The sequence below is a fragment of the Bos taurus genome, chromosome 16, assembly GCF_002263795.3.
Source record: "Bos taurus isolate L1 Dominette 01449 registration number 42190680 breed Hereford chromosome 16, ARS-UCD2.0, whole genome shotgun sequence".
NCBI classification, from domain to species: domain Eukaryota; kingdom Metazoa; phylum Chordata; class Mammalia; order Artiodactyla; family Bovidae; genus Bos; species Bos taurus.
Genome location: NC_037343.1, coordinates 41,143,760 through 41,160,880, shown reverse-complemented (window position 1 = coordinate 41,160,880; position 17,121 = coordinate 41,143,760). Strand labels below are relative to the sequence as shown.

The 17,121-nt window shown below is 50.0% G+C and overlaps 1 protein-coding gene across 6 annotated transcripts in view; it reads right to left on the bottom strand.

Annotated features, from left to right (window-relative positions):
- Window positions 1-635: 635 nt before the first annotated feature.
- The window catches only part of DHRS3 (dehydrogenase/reductase 3), a 50,561-nt gene continuing 34,075 nt past the window's right edge, over window positions 636-17,121 (bottom strand). For 5 of the 6 annotated variants that reach the window (XM_059875229.1, XM_059875232.1, XM_059875231.1 and 2 more), the window contains exons 3-7: window positions 12,309-12,452; window positions 11,556-11,675; window positions 10,969-11,207; window positions 5,183-5,308; window positions 639-1,156 (exon numbers count right to left, since the gene is read on the bottom strand). In XM_059875229.1, the coding sequence (XP_059731212.1) occupies window positions 1,072-1,156; window positions 5,183-5,308; window positions 10,969-11,207; window positions 11,556-11,675; window positions 12,309-12,452 (714 nt within the window). In that variant the 3' untranslated portion in view covers window positions 639-1,071. 6 annotated transcript variants of the gene reach the window in all.

Below are 17,121 nucleotides of genomic sequence, written 5' to 3'. Positions count from 1 at the left end.
ACACACAGGAGGAAACTCTCCCCATGTCTCCTTGGCTGTCATTTTCCCCATTGCCTGAATCCACGTCAAACCCCTCTGCCATCCCAGACTTCTCATTCTCCTTTGCTATTTCACTTCTATCCCCTGCGATCAGATTGCAGACCTGGGGGCCCACAGCACCCTCTTAGCACTGGCCTTGTTGTGCTGGTGATCTTCAGAGTTTTGGCTTCTCAGCAACATTCCCCTCTCAGCACATGCTAGGTAGACAGAAGGGGCTTGATAAAACCTGGTTCTTCTCTCCTGAGTTGGTGGCCTGGAGGCTGGTGGGGCCACGGCAGGGCAGAGGGCATGCCTCCGTAGACTAATTCCTGCTGGTCTTCCACGGATGCAGGTGGGAAGGCAAAGTGCCCCCCAACCCATGACTGTTGGGAGAGCCCTGAAAGAGCTGGCAAGAAACCAGTTACTCCCTACCCCCACAGGCCTGGATTCTAATTTCTCTCCTGATCTCTGCCTCCTTCTTGTCTACTCCATCCATGGCAGCTGGGGACCCTAAGCAGACCAATTCTCTCTGAAAGGGTGGGGTGTTATGGTTGGGATTGGTCCCCTCCCCACTGCCCACCAAGGACCAGAGGTCAAGGATTTCAAGAAAAACACTTGCAAAAGCTTTCTCTCTTTATTTTATATATTCCTGCCGTTCAACCAGTTTGCACAAGCTGAGGATGAGTGAATTTTGGAGGCGAAGGAGGAGCATGTGGGCACAGACCATCCCGGAAATAGTCTATGCACATTGCCAAGGCTGGTTAGACTTGAGAAGCGATTTAACAATAAACTCTACAGAATCAGAAATGTACAAAAGTGTCAAGGCAGCTGCTGGCTGATTTCTTGCCTCCCCATGGGGGTCAGAGTTATGCCCATCAGTCCTGTGCAAAGGTCCTGGGGCTGGCTAGGGGGGCAGCCGGATTCTTCCCCAGGATAGAAGCAGTCCTGCTCACCCAGCAGAAGTGTGCTGAGGGACAGGCATGTAGGCGTGTGCCCAGGTGCCCGTGCCCCCTCAGGTTCCGTGGCTTTTGAGCCTGTTTCTCCGTCCTGTCTTTATGTCCGCCCTTTGAAAGTGTTCATGCAGGTGTAGGTTCCTGAGAATTTGTGGATCTCCTCGAGGGCAGCCTGTGGGAGTATGCTGAGGGAGGGAGAAAGGAAAAAAGAAGACAGTCAATGGGGGACCAGCGGACTGGTAGCCAAACAAGATATGTAGTTGAGTAGTGGTTCCCATAAGCTCTCCCAACCTCTTCTCTCCAACACACAGTAGCTCCCCCAACAAGCCAACTCACCCACCCCTCCATGGAGGAAGGGCTTTCAAGTAAGTAGATAAATAAAAGTGAAAGTGTTAGTCGCTCAGTTGTGTCCAAATCTTTGCGACACCGTGGACAGTAGCCCAGCAGGCTCCTCTGTCCGTGGGGATTCTCTAGGCAAGAATACTGGAGTAGGTTGCCATGCCCTCCTCCAGAGGAGCTTCCTGATTCAGGGATTGAATCCAGGTCTTTTGCATTGCAGGGAGATTCTTTACCATCTGAGTCACCAGGGAAGCCCAGTATAAATAGTTTTTAGAAGGCAAAGGGTAGGTATAAACAAATTTTCAAAGCCACATTCCGAGCATTTTAGGGTCCATAATTATCTCAGAAATCTATGAACTCCAAATGCCACTTATTCAACAAATATTTACTGTGTGGGGCTGAAGAGTTAGGGAGTTGGACTGTGAAGAAGGCTGAGAGCCGAAGAATTGATGCTTTTGAACTGTGGTGTTGGAGAAGACTCTTGAGAGTCCCTTGGACTGCAAGGAGATCCAACCAGTCCATTCTGAAGGAGATCAGCCCTGGGATTTCTTTGGAAGGAATGATGCTAAAGCTGAAACTCCAGTACTTTGGCCACCTCATGCGAAGAGTTGACTCATTGGAAAAGACTCTGATGCTAGGAGGGATTGGGGGCAGGAGTAGAAGGGGACGACAGAGGATGAGATGGCTGGATGGCATCACTGACTTGATGGACGTGAGTCTCAGTGGACTCCGGGAGTTGGTGATGGACAGGGAGGCCTGGCGTGCTGCGATTCATGGGGTCGCAAAGAGTCGGACACGACTGAGCGACTGATCTGATCTGATCTGATCTGATCACCTTCTTGTTCCCCCCACTCCATGTGTTAACTTATTTCTTAAGCAGCCACACTGTTCCTGATACATTTGCTACCAAAGTCTGTCCTATCTACCATTTCAAGATTCTCAGCCAAGTTTGCTCCACTCCAGGATGGTGTCTTCCTTTAGATGGGACCTCAGGTTTTACTTCTCACCCTTTATTTCCCTCCAGATAATAAAACACCTGCATATATTGGGTTGGCCAAAAAGGTCCATTCGGTCCCCATATGAAAAACTCAAACGAAATTTTTGGCCAACCGATACCTTCAGGCCTTGACCTTCAGCATGACACAATTTCCTGTTTTGTGGGAAATTTCCCAGACTCACCTTAGGCCTTTCCCCGGGGCTCCCTATAGCCCTGTGCTTCCCCAATAAGGCCTGGAGTTGTACTTGCTATTTCCTCGTTGGGCCCCTGGGTGTCTCTGTGGTAGATATTTCATCTCTGATCCTGGCACCTGGCACAGAGGACCCAGCTTAGAGATGCCCTCAGTTCATCTGTTGAATCAAGTTTGAAGGGCTCCAGCCCATCCTAGCTGCAAGATGGGAAAGCCTCATTCCAGCTGGAGCAATTGGGAAGGCTTCCTGGGGATGGTGGCAATAGAGTTGAACCTGTGAAGATTTCTCTTGGGGAAGGTGAGAGAGGTGTGCAAGTGCAGGGAATGGGGAAGGGCTGGCCTCTGCTTTTTGTGGGAAAGTAGTGGGGGACAGAACAGGAAATGTAGGCTGGGGGCTTACTGTGGATGGTGCTGAGGTGTTCTAGACAAATTAGCTTTTTTCTAGAATGTCTCCAAAAGCTTCTAAGAAGCTCCCTGAGGTGGACAATCAGCTTGGCTTTGGTGAGGATCCAAGTCCCTGGACTCCTAAGGCTCATGGAGCAGCCAAGGAGCAACTCAGAGCAATAGTCAGCATGGACTGAGGGAGGCTGAGGTGGGGCTTGCCTGCCCGGCACCCCCGCCCCCCCGCCCCCCGACTCTGTGTCCTGGAAGGGCTTTGAATTTGGAGAAGGGATGGACTGATGTATCCCCCTGGTCCTGAAGTTACAGCAGCTACTCAGGTGCCCACTGTGTCCACGGTAGCCAGAGGGGGACCTGGTTTCCTGGGGTTGGACATCTGATAAAGGCACTTGGGTGTTTCACTTCCCAAAAACGCCTTTCAGGAAATGATATAAATGAACTTACTTACAAAACAGATACAGACTTCCAGAACAAAGGGATATTTAGGAAATTTGGGATGGACATGTACACACTGCTATACTTGAAATGGATAACCAACAAGGTCTTATTGTACAGCATAGGGAACTCTGCTTAATGTTATGAGGCAGCCTGATGGGAGGGGAGTTTGGATGCACGTATGTGTACGGCTGAGTCCCTTTGCTGTCCACCTGAACCATCTCAACATTGTCCATAGGCTACGTGTGCGTGCGTGCTAAGCTGCTTCAGTTGTGTCTGACTCTTTGCGACACTGTGGTCTATAGAACACCATGCTCTTCTGTCCACGGGATTTTTTACGCAAGAATACTAGAGTGGGTTGCCAAGCCCTCCAGGGGAATCTTCCCAACCCAGGAATTGAACCTGCATCTCTTACATCTCCTGCACTGGCACATGGCTTCTTTACCACTAGAGCCACCTGGGAAGCCTGTTCATCGGCTATACTCCAATATAAAATAAAAAGTTAAAAAAAAAAGAAAGAAAAGGTCTTTCAGGTTAGAGGGGTTCAGTCAGTGGGGGGCTGGGGACCCAGAGGTGTCAAGAGTCCATGGTCACTTGGGGCTCCAGGGTGGAAGCTCTCTCTGCAGCAGGAGAGGCTCATGAAAACTGTGCTGAATGCGGCATGTGGAATGGCCTGTGTAGTGTGGGACTGGGACAGGAAGAGTTTTCTGCCCAGAGTCTGGAAAGTTCTAGAATGTGATGCTGGGCAAATTCTGGAGGAGCAAGTTCTCTGTAAAGCCCACCTCCCAAGGTGGTCTCCCTGGTAAATCCCACCTAGTGAGCACTGTGATGTTTCTATGAATCTCAAGCCTTAGGCAAGGAGATTCCTGTCTTCCCTGTTAGGGTGAACTCCCTGAAGGCTGGGGCCAACATTTAGTCTCTAGACTGGCAGTTCTCAAAGTGTCGCCCAGGAACCCCTGGGCATACCAGAGATCTCTTCAGAGGTCTGTCTGCAAGTGCAAACTATTTTTATTATAGTACTGTGGGAGGATTCGACTTTTTTAATGCTCATTCTCTCATGAGTGTACAGTGGAGTTTTCTGGAGGCTACATGACATGTGACATCATGTGACAAAAGATGAAAATCAGAAGCAGATACAAGTATCCATTTGTCTTCAATTAAGTCAGATAATAAAGAGCTTTGCAAAAATGTAAAACAATGCCATTCTTTTTACTCTATTCTTTTTTTTGAAAATATGCTTACTTTTCACAAAAATATTGTTTATGTTAACACCAAATGGATTTTTTATTGCTATATATAAATGAATACGTGTATAAATCCCATACTTTTTCCCCTCAGTTTTAATTCCTATAACAACAGATACAACTCACATAAACAAAAGCACTTTAGGTTCTTCAACAACTTTTAAAATTGTAAAGGGTTCTTGAGAGCAACAAGGTTGACTACCCTAATCTGTAGTAAGTATTCAGTCATTCAGTCGAGTCCAACTCTTTGTGGCTCCATGGACTGTAGCCCGCCATGGAATTCTCCAGGCAAGAATACTGGAGTGGGTTGCCGTGCCCTTCTCCAGGAGATCTTCCTGACCCAAGGATCAAACCTATGTCTCTTACGTCCCCTGCATTAGATGGGCGGGTTCTTTACCACCAGTGCCACCTAGGAAGCCTATATGAAAGATAATAACTCCATGACCTATATGCCACGACTCTCATTTTCACACCCACAGCAGACATGACTAATCGATCATGTGGGTTCTTTCTTTTGTTTGAGGCCTCTTCACCACCAAGGTCCCCTGGGAGGAGGGGACACGGCCCACAGGAGCCTGACTCTGAGCTTCCTCCCACAGCCCTGTACCTTTTCAAGATAATGAGGGCATGCATTGTCCACGGCAACAGGAGGAGGGCCTGGTTAAGCTGCACAGCTTCCACTGTTCTCCGGGCCACCGTCTCCGGCTTCAGTGGGGGGAAGAGATTGGGGAACCTGCATGCAGGAAGAGACAGTGTGAGTTTCTCCTGAAAAGCAAGTGCTACTGCTAAATCCCCTTCCTGCCCCTTGTCTCCATTTCTGTCTCTAACATGTCTGTCCATGGGATTCTCCAGGCAAGAATACTGGAGTGGGTTGCCATGCCCTCTTCAGGGGATCATCCCAACCCGGGAAGCAAACCCAGGTCTCCCGCACTGCAGGCAGATTCTTTGTCGTCTGAGCCACCGGGGAAGCCCAAGAATACTGAAGTGGGTAACCTATCCCTTCTCTAGGGGATCATTCCCGACCCAGGAATTGAACCGGGGTCTTCTGCATTGCAGGGAGATTCTTTACTAGCTGAGCTACCAGGGAAGCCCCTTCTCTAACATGTCAGGGTCATCCCTTTGGCTTCTCCTGTCGCGGGAGACTCAAGACCTGTTTGAAATACTCTCTCTGCTTCCCTGCCACCCCGGATGCATCAGGAGTTCCGAATCCCCTCTCTCCTCCCAGCTGGTCTCCTCCTGCCCACCTATACCCTGGGACTGATTCTCAGAGCATGGCAGAGAGCTCCCTAAAATCTCACCCACACTCTGTCACTGCCCTGCTTGAGCCCTCCCAGGGCCCCAAAGCTGTCTTCAGCCCTACCTCTCTGGGCCCACCTCTCCTCCTTCTCTGCCCAGCGATCCTGGCCAATCCTCTCTCTTAGGATCCTTCCCATCTCAGCCATCCCATCAGCAAGGCTCCCTCCTTTTGCCCCTCAGAGTGGCCTCTGATCTCGTCCCCCTGACTGAATGTACCCCATCGAGAATGGCCTGTCTCTCTTCCTCCACCATTGAAGTCCCCAAGGGCAGAGGTCTGGTGGGTCTTGCTCCTCGCTATCTGCCCTGAGTGCAGCATCAGGATATCATAGGTGCTTAATAAATGCTTGCTGCGTGGGTGGACATTGAATGACATGACATTCCCCGGGTGTGTCCTGTGCATCCTGTGCAGAGACAGGAGCTCTGCCGCACTTGCTGGTCGACTCCTTCAGCTCTTGATTCATGGATACACTCACTAATCCATTCAAACAGCTACAGATCGGTCTCATGGGGTTGATAAATGAATGGCTGAATAAGCAAGCATCAGGGGCTTCTTATGATTGTTCAGAAGCATCGGACCTGAGACCCCTAACAGTAGTGATGCTCCCTAAGTGCCAGACCTGTGCTGAGTGATCAACAGGCGTTATTCACTCCAACCGACAGAGAAGAAAGCTGGGGCTCTGGGGAGCTGGTTGGGGCCTGGAGATTCAAGCCAAGCCCCCAGAAGCCCCAGGCAAGTGCCCTGCTTGCTGCTTGTCCCATCTCTCCTGGGCCTATAGGTGCAGGGCTGCTGGTGCTACTGGCTTTGACCTCACTTCCACAGAACGTGTTGCTCCAGCACCAGGAGGACTGAGGGTGATAAGCCAACTTCTATCCATGTGGCCTTGGGCAAGTACCTTCCCTTCTCAGTCTCAGTTCCCCCATCTGGGAAATGGGCTTAAGAGCTCTCACAAGCTTGCAGAGGGCCACATGCAGCAGCATTTATAAAGTGTCTGGTGGCTCAAACATAGAAAAAAATAAGTAAATAGCAATTTACAAACAGCAGCACTCACCTATATGGTCACTCTTTTTTTTTTTTTTTTAATATTTATTTATTGGGCTGTGCCAGGTTGTGACTGAGACCACGTGGGATCTTCCATCTTTAGTTGCAGCATGTGTGATCTAGTTCCCTGACCAGGGATTGAGCCTGGGTCCCCTACATTGGGAGTACAGAGTCTTAGCCACTGGACCACCAGGGAAGTCCCTGTTATGGCTGCTTTTGCCAGAAAATCCATCAGTTCTGTCCTAAGCACCTGTCTCCAACCTTCCACCCTGAGAAGTTGTTAAACATGGTTGGAGAGGAAGCCAATGCTTTTTTTTTTTCCTTTCAAGAAACAGGGCTTCCCTTGTGACTCAGACAGTAAAGAATCTGCCTGCAATGCAGAAGACCCAGGTTCAATTCCTGGGTCGGGGAGATCCCCTAGAGAAGGGAATGGCTACCCACTCCAGTATCCTTGCCTGGAAAATTCCATGAACAGAGAAGCCTGGCAGTCTACAGTCCAAGTGTTTGCAAAGAGTCAGACATGACTGAGCAACTAACCCACACAAACTAGGTACAAATTAGACTTTTACTGCTCTTCTCCTAAGCCCTCTGGAGAAGGAAATGGCAACCTACTCCAGTACTCTTGCCTGGAAAATCCCATGGATGGAGGAGCCTAGTAGGTTACAGTCCATGGGGTCGCGAAGAGAAGGACACGACTGAGTGACTACACTTTCACTTTTCACTCTCATGCATTGGAGAAGGAAATGGCAACCCACTCCAGTGTTCTTGCCTGGAGAATCCCAGGGACGGGGGAGCCTGGTGGGCTGCTGTCTATGGGGTCGCACAGGGTTGGACACGACTGAAGTGACTTAGCAGCAGCAGCAGCAGCAGCAGCCTAAGCCCTCAGAGCTCACCTGCTGTCCACAGGTAATGAAGCTCCACCTAGTGCTTCCTACTTGCCAGCCAACTAGTTGATTCACACATGGGAGCTCATCTAGCCTTTGAAGTCAGGGTATCACTATCAATCCCTTCTCATGGACTAGGAAACCAAGGCACAGGAAAACTAAGTAACCTGCCTGAGATCACACAAAGCTGGGGTTGCATGCTAAATCGCTTCAGTCATGTCCGACTCTATGCCTGCCAGGCTCCGCTGTCCATGGGATTTCCCAGGCAAGAATACTGGAGTGGGTTGCCATGCCCTCCTCCAGGGGATCTTCCTGACCCAGGGATCGAACCCACATCCCTTACATCTCCTGCATTGGCAGGCAGGTTCTTTACCACTAGCATTACCTGTCTCTGCAGTTTGAGCCCACACTCTGAACCACTGTGGAAAAATGACTTGAGAGAGGCCTTGGATTTCCTTCTTAAAGTGATGGAGAGGAAACCTTGCCAGAAGGCAAAACAGGCACAGGAATGCAAGGTCTGTGAAAGTCCTGCTCACTTCTGTGCTCAAGGCGCCCAGTTAGAACCATGAATCGTTGCTGCTGCATTTCCATCCAATATGCATTTATTGTTTCTCTGGTGGCTCAGCTGGTAAAGAATCCACATGCAGTGTGGAAGACCTGGGTTTGATCCATGGGTTGGGAAGATCCCCTGGGGAAGGGAACTGCTACCCACTCCAGTATTCTGGCCTGGAGAATTCCATGGAGTGTATAATCCATGGGGTCTCAAACAGTTGGACATGACTGAACGACTTTCACTTTCACATATTTATTGAGCACTTCCTGTATACTCAGATGAGAAGAAACTAAACCAAGACACTGTAGGAGGGAAAAACCAATATGGAACATTCATAGTCATTATTCCAGCATCCTCTAAATTCAGAATCTATGATAATTTGCATATAAGTCAGCTGGAAATTAGGCTTCCCTGGTAGCTCAGCTGGTAAAGAATCTGCCTGCAATGCAGGAGACCCCTGTTCGATTCCTGGGTCAGGAATGATCCCCTGGAGAAGGGATAGTTTACCCACTCCAGTATTCTTGGGCTTTGCTGGTGGCTCAGACGGTAAAGAATCTGCCTGCAATGCAGGAGACCTGGGTTTGCTCCCTGGGTTTGGAAGATCCCTTGGAGGAGGGCATGGCAACCCACTCCAGTATTCTTGCCTGGAGAATCCCCAGGGACAGAGGAGCCTGGCGGGCAAAGAGTTGGACACAACTGAGCAACTAAGCACAGCACAGCACATAACAACTAAAGTCTGCTAGAAAGATTAATAGCAGATGCACTTATGACGATGTTTATTGTTAGAAAAAATAATAATACTGAGCATCTCATATGCCCCAGGCTTTACACTAGATACATTACATATGTTATTTCTAATTTTCCCAATAATCTGACAAGGTAAATATTATTTCCACTGTTTGACAGATGAGCAAAGTAAAGCTCAGACTGGTAACAAAACTGGTTAAAGGTTTCACCACCATACAGGAGCTGAGGTGAAATTCAAAATCAGGTTTTTCTTTTTAAATTTTATTGTTATAGTTGATTTACTATGTTGTGTTAATTTCTTATATACAGCTAAGCGACTCACTTAGTCGTGTCTGACTCTTTTCGACCCCATGGACTGAAGCCTGCCAGGCTCTTCTGTTCACGGAATTCTCTGAATAGTGGAGTGGGTTGCCATTCCCTTTTCCAAGGGCTCTTCCCCACTCAGGGGTCAAATCTGGGTCTCTTGTACTGCAAGCAGATTCTTTACTGTCTGAGCCACCAGGGAAGCCCTAAGTGACTCAGTTATACACACACACACACACACACACACACACATATATATATTCTGTTTCATATTCTTTTCCATTATGTTTTTTACGGGATATTGAACATAGTTCCCCGTGCTACACAGTACATTATTTATCCATTCTATATATAATAGTTTGCTTCTGCTAATCCCAAACTCCTACTTCTTCCCTCCCCTCACCTCTCCCCTGGCAATCAGAAGTCTGTTCTGCATGTCTCTGAGTCTGCAAAGCCAGGTGTTTTGATTCTTGCTTAGCAAAACCACCCCTAGTGATAATCACTGAGGTCTTCTGAGTGATTCCCACACCACATGAATGCACTGTGCTCCATGCCTTCCACGATCTCATGCAATCCTCACAATGACCCTTCCATGCTATCCTCATGTTTGGAAGAGGGTGATACATGTAATTTAGAAGGCAAAACTATCATTATATGTTGCTTTGCAAAAAAACAAGGAAAATAGTTTTTGGGTGATTCCCCATTTTCATTTCCCTACAACCTTGTGTCCCTTCATAAGTGCACATCAGTGTAGCACCATTTACTGGGCACTTACAATGTAGCACATAGGGTATTCTGTGCTAGATCCCATTTTATTTTTATCACAGACTCCTACTCCTATCATCCCATTCTGCAGATTAACAACAGAGGCTGGAGAGTCACACACATCCTGGGGGTCTGGCTCCAAAGTAAGCTCTAAACCAGTGGTACCCGTTTCCTGTTGATTTAATTGGTCTGGAGGAGGGGTGGTTGGGCTTCGGTATTTCTTTAAGCTATAACTTATATACAATAAAAGGCATAAATCTTAAGTGTCCAGCATGATCAGTTTTTACCTGTGTAATCCCTACTCAGACCAAGAAGAGAGAACATTGTTAAAAGCCTAGAAGGTTCCCTGGTGCTCCCTGCCAGGCTGTGTCCCCACTCCTCTAGGACTGCACTGTTCTAATCTCCATCACCTCCACCCAGCTTTGCCTTCTCTAGGACTTCAGAAAAATTGAACCATGCAAAATGCACTCTTGTGTCTCTGATTTCTTTCATTCAACATAATGCTTTGGAGATTCATCCATATCATTTGCGTAATTAATACTTTACACCCTTTTTATAGTTGGGTGAGTATTCCATTGCATGCGTTTAGCATGGGTACTCTGTGAAGCCCCTGACCTGAGAAGCAGGACCCTAAACCACTATAGAACCCCACTGCCTTGCAGATGGAGACTCAGATATGAGACCAAAAAGCCAGGGAAAAAGCACTTCTGGGTTATTTTAAAATTTTGTCTCTCTGGGTATAATGAGTCCCCTTGTCCAATTGACTAGAGGGACTTGGCTCGGAGACAGGGTCCCCTGCCACTGACCTGACCCTCATGCCCTGGAACATCTCGGTGCTTGTGTGGAAGGGCAGCACGGTGGTGGCGCTGACGCCCGGACAGTCCAGCAGCCCCAGGGTCAGGCTCTCCATGAAGGCGAAGGCTGAGGCTTTGGACGTGCAGTAGTCGATGGCGCCAGGGATGGCAGAGAGTGCCAACACGGAGTTCAGACACACGATGTGGCCGTTCTGTAGCTCCAGCATCCGCGGCAAGAAGGCCTTGGTGGTCTGAGGGTGGATGGGGAGGTTAGTGTGCGGCAGACACAGCTTCCAACAGCCCCTCGACTTACCCTCTTGGGGAGAACAGACTACCCTTGACACGGGCACCCCTCCAGCCACTGGGTTTTCCTGCGATGGGGAGGTGATGGGGTGGAGGCTGAGGGCACCAACCCCCACATTTCAGAAAGTCCAGATGACTCCTGGAGAGCCTGTCATTCTTCTTGTCCAGCCACCCTCTAGACCCAAGCCCAAGCCCTGGTGAGCCTCTCCCCACTCCCCTATAGCCCCAGGCTCCCTGGAAGGGAAGACCATGTCATTGACATGCCCAGCGCTGGCTCTGGCTCAGGAAAACCTTACCCAGAACTGGCCCAGGGTGTTGATGTGCTGGGACTTGAGAAGGGCATCATCGTCACTGTCCATCAGGCTCTTCCCGTGGACCACGGCGGCGTTGTTCACCAGGATGGTGATGTCACCCACCTGTGGGCAAGAAGGGGCCACCGGGCCATTAGGGCAGCCAGCCCCAGTGGCCTATCCCTGGAGAGGAGGGACCTGGCCCTGGGCAGCCACATCGCCTCTCTGAGCATTAGTCTTGATTTGTAAGATGGGGCTAATAACCATACCAGGGTTGCTCTGGGGATCAGAAATAATTTATGGCACCTAATATACCTGTCACAGAGCACACCTATAATAAATGAGGTTATTGTGACATAGTTAACACTTGCCGTGTGCCAGATATCTAACAGGGTGGTTTCTGCTCTCTTGGACCTCACTAATACACTCAGTCTAACTAGATGTCTGGAGTCAGGGGTATTTTCCCAGACGACCACGAGACATTTGCACCCCACCCCCACCCCACTACCCAGGGTTTAGGACAGACACTCACAGGCTTAAACTTCCAAAGGGGACAACAGGTGATTCAGTCAGTCTATGTCCCTAGTCCCTGCTCTCTGCAACACACACACACACAGGACCAGCTTCACAGGAGAGTCCTCCGAGATGCCCTGCAAACAGCCATTCCACCATAAGCAAGCTCTCTCCAAGCCCCGTGAGACTGTCCCCTTTGGCTAGGATTCTGACAGAGCTGAGGCCAGTGCCTCCCAGGCCGCTCACCTTCTCCCGCACAGCTTTAGCTGTCTGGTACACCTCCTCCCGGTTGCCCACATCACAGATGAAGTAGTGGCACTCAGTGCCCATCTGCCGAATCTCCTCCGTCGTCTCCTTCAGGCATTTTTCAGTCCGGCCCCACAGAACGATCTGGAAGGAAGACAGTGGTCTGAACAGGTGGTCGCTAAGGAAGCCATCAGAAATTCAGTAGGTAATTTACCCCATGACTGCCATGATTCCATTTGAAAAGAGCGTGCAAAGTCACAATATGACTTATTAAAGGCAGATCGCCTACTCTGAAGGGAACCAAGAGTTTCTGAGCCCACTGATGCCCCACCGATGGATGCATGGTTCGCAAGTCTTCCCTTTTAAAAATTGATTGCACTTTTGACTGTGCTGGGTCTTCATTGCTGCATGCAGGCTTTGTCTAGTTGTGGTGAGCTCAGGCCCCTCCTCATTGCAGTGCGGGGCTTCTCACTGCAGTGGCTTCTCTTGTTCCAGAGCATGGGCTCTAGGGTTCTTGGGCTTCTGCAGTTGCAGTACATGGGCTTCAGTAGTTGTGGCTTCTGGGCTCTCAGGCACAGGCTCAATAGTTGTGGCCCACAGGTTTACATGGGGCTTCCATGGTGGCTCAGATGGTAAGAATCTGTCTGCAGTGTGGGAGACTGGAGTTTGATCCCTGGGTCAGGGAGATCCCCTGGAGAAGAGAATGGAATGGCAAACCCACTCCAGTGTTCTCGCCTGCAAAATCCCACAGAGGAGCCTGGCAGGCTATAGTCCATAGGGTCACAACAAATTAGACACGACTGAACAACAACACTTTCACTTTTCACAGGCTTAGTTGCTCTACAGCATGTGGGATCTTCCCAGACCAGGGATGGAACCCGTGTCCCTTGCATTGGCAGGCAGATTCTTAACCACTAGACCATCAGGGAAGTCCTTCACAAGGGACTTTCTTTCTTATGTATTCCTTCTAGGAGGACATCTCCTGCCGGCCCCATTCCACTAATCCTATCCAGTTAAATGTAGCAGCAGAGTTCTTCCTGTACACTGTTCCAGAACGCTTTCGGCTAGGAGCAAGCTGGTCTTCTCACCTGAGGTCTAGAGCCTTGTGGGTGAATGGACTGCAAGGTTCTGGCCGTAAGGTACCAGGAGACTAAGCAAGGCCTTCCCTTCTACCCAGCTGTGGTCCCAGATAGAAGGAGGGCAGGGAAGACAGGCAGCCAAGAAAGAAACACGACCTCACCCCACAGGTAATAAACGTGGGACTCATTATGCCAGGAGATGACCCTGGCAGGACCAAGACATGCATTCTTAAAGGGAATTGGACAAATTTATGAATGGCTGGCCATAAAAGGCTCAGAAGAGAGGGTGGGCTAATTCTCAACCTTGACCTACAGGAGAATGACACTCCTTTCCATGACACATTGTTGAGTCCAGAGGGGCCCCTGTTGGTAAAACAGGGCTGGGTGACAGGGAGCTAATAATCTCAAGATCCAGTGTAATCAGCACAAAGGCAGAAAGGCTGGGGGCTGGAGAGAATCAGAGAAAAGAAGAGATAAAAGGCTCCTTGGGGATTAATCTAATGGGTTTCTATTTTTGTTTCTTCTCTTTCAAATTATCAATGAAATTCCTCCTTTAAAAATAGAGCCCAACACGGAAACCCCATGTGTGAAACCAGTAAAAGGAATAAATTACATGTCCAACTCCATGTTTTCTTACTTGAAAAGCCACACATGAGAGCAAAAAGGCTGAGCTGGAAAGGTGAACGTTTTCAAGTGGGTGATGGATGTAACCTGAGGCACACCAGACCAGAATCTATTTGCTCTGCAACTCGGTACGGAGGAAAGTCACACAGACAAGTAGTCGTTGGTGATAACGGTTTATCAACTGTTTACCTTGAAATATCAGAACATTCACAATACCACACAGGGTGCAAAATGGCTGCAAGTGGTGGGACACACAGATGTGTTGATGGCTCCCATGGATTCGACTTTTTAAAAAATATATATTTATTTATTTATTTGGCTGTGCTGGGTCTTAGTCGTGGCATTTGAGAACTTTAGTTGCAGTGTGTGGGGTCTAGTTCCCTACTCAGGGATCGAACACAGGCCCCAGGCATTGGAAGCATGGAGTCTTAGCCACTGGACCACCAGGGAAGTCCCCTTTATTAGAGTTTTTAAAACTTTCGAAATATTTCTTGAAGGAGAATAAGAGTGTTCTTTCTACTCCTGCAACATCTCTGGGAAAGCCCAGTTTGAAAACCCCACCTTGTCCAACCACTTTATTTATTTTAATTGAAGTCTTGAAATACAGGAAGGGCTTTAAGAGGAAGAATTCCATCAGCCACCCTCCACGATGACAAAAGTCCTCCAAGAGCAAATGGACTGCAATTAGACAGGCTCCAAGGGACATTTTCTTGTCTGTTGAACTAAAAACAGACTTCAAATATGCTCCTCCAGGAAAGGCTGGAGAGATTTCCTTTGTGAAGAAGAAAGAGATCAACTGTTCAGCGTGTTCCGTCATCTTCCATCACGTCAGACCTCACCGCCGTCTTGTAGTCACTGTCACCCTAGCTTCTTCCCACCCTCCCTTGTCACCCCATCCGTCTGTCCATCCGACCTTCACATTCATCCACCCACTCATCCACCCACCCATCCTTTCTTCTTTCTACTCACCCCATGCCACCCCACTCCATCCATACATCTAATTTCTGAGCACGTCAGATCCAGGTGGAAGAAACCCTTGGCCTCCTTTCTTCTGCCCTGGTCCCTGCCTAACGCCCTCCTACCTCCAGCTTGTCTGGGGAACAGGACCCGGGGGCTTGCACAGTTCCCTAGTGTCTGGCTGAGGACAAGAGCGGTACTTCTGGGACTCTGAGAACTTCTGGACTAGTTGGCAGGGCAAGGAAGCTCAAAGCAGGGATGCGTACAGGTTAGAAGGTGCAGGGGTCCAGACAGCTGGGAGCACAAGGAAACCAGCAGAGAGAGAACCAGGGAGGCAGCACTGTCTGCATGGCTGGAAGGACACCCTGGAGAGGAAAACAGGGACTGGACCGAAGGAGGTGAAGCAAAGGCTGTGCCCCACTGTCTTCCGTGCATGGGGGACACACCCAGGTGGGATGCTGAGGTTTGGCCATTTCTTTTCAGGGGTCTGCTGAGGATGCCCCTGTTGGATTGGGAGACTGGCCTCCTCATGTTCAGAGCCCCCATCTCTGACAGAGAGCTGGGAGGGGTTTACTTTCTGTCCTCCTCACCCCATCCCTCTGAGCCAGGAGCTCCCTGAGGGCCTTGATTCTGCCTTGTTCATTTCATATCTCAGTGTTCGGCAACGCAATTGCTATTTGTTGAGCGAATGAATGAAAGTTCAGGGCTGCAGGTAGGAAGGGTTGCAAGGTGGTTAAGTAGCCTCTCTGAGGCTGAGATGAGCCCAGCTCCCTTGACTGAGCTGTTTAGGGTCCCAGAAGCTTCTACCCACAGGTTACTTAGACCAAGAGTCAGCGAGACCTGGGGTTCCACTCAGAACCACCCTGGACTGAGCTGCGAGGTGAGGCCCAGGCCAGTGTGTTGCCCCTTGCTACGCGTCCCTGTGCACATCTAATTGAATGTGTCTCTCTCTGCATGGGTTGTGTGTGCAGCCTCTGCACTGCTAGGTGCTTCCTTGGGCCCATGGTGGATGCTCAGAGTTCCTGAAAAGCCAGGGACTTTTTTTTAATACATATTGTTTTTTGTTTATGAACAAATTAAAAGAAGTCCAGATGGCAGTGGGGGCACCTGAGCTGCTGACTTGCTTACAAAGGAAGCCTGTGGACAGGAATGGGTGCAACCAGACTTCAAGCCTAGAGACCCTTCTCTCCCACCCACCTTAGGGCCCTCTTGGCCTAAAATCATTGGTCCCGACCTTCTTTGACAGCAATTCTGCCCAGGGCAAGTTGCTGTGGTGGGGATAGTATAGGGCAGGAAATCCCATCCCCACAGGTGAGGCCGGGGCTGCAGAAGGCCCAGGGCAGAAAGAGAGGAAAGGGGACAGGGACCCTCCAAGCTGAATGATTGGTCAAGGTTTGATGGGCTGACCATCAGGCCATCAGGCTGGGCATGTTCCCATCTTAGGACCCAGGCGCGTCTCCATGGTGACGGGGAGCAGGGCTGGTCATCCTGATGGAGACTTCAAGTAACTGAGCCACTGCGAGTGGGAAGGATGGGGGTTCCTCCTGGGCAGGTGCTGCCCGGTGGGCGCACCGCAGCTGCTGTCCCTCCTCCTCCTCCAGCCCCCTGCAGAGACCCCTCTGGGACCCCAGAGTCACTGACCAGGAACCTGGCAGGTACAGTTCGGTGGTTGGCCCAGGCAGCTCCTCACCAGAGTCATCAGGGGTGACCCCAGACACCTAACAGGACAGGGGTCACACCAGGTGCCCGAATGAGACTGAGGCCTGGGTAGGTAGGAGGTCTGAGAGGAGCGTGGGGTAAGCTGCCCGGGGGAGGGGCAGATTTATGAGCCCTGGGAACCCAACATGGCCTCCTCTGAATTAACTTCCAGGACAGAGAGCAGCTGGGGAGGGTCAGCGGCCCAGGATTTACTCCTAAGCCGGGTTTACAAAATAAGAGCTCAGAGAGGCTCGACACCTTCTGGCCTCCCCTCCCCTTGGGGCAAAAGGCTAGCTTCTGTCCGAGAGAGGAGGAGGGAAGCAGGTGAAGACCCCTGGCCTTCCAGGCCTCAGGGTCCTGCCCTTCTCTCCCTCAGCTCTGCCCTTACAGTGAGGCTGAAACCCCCCAGCAGTCCCCAAAGCTGATGGCTACCATGATCCATTTTTTATGGCCGA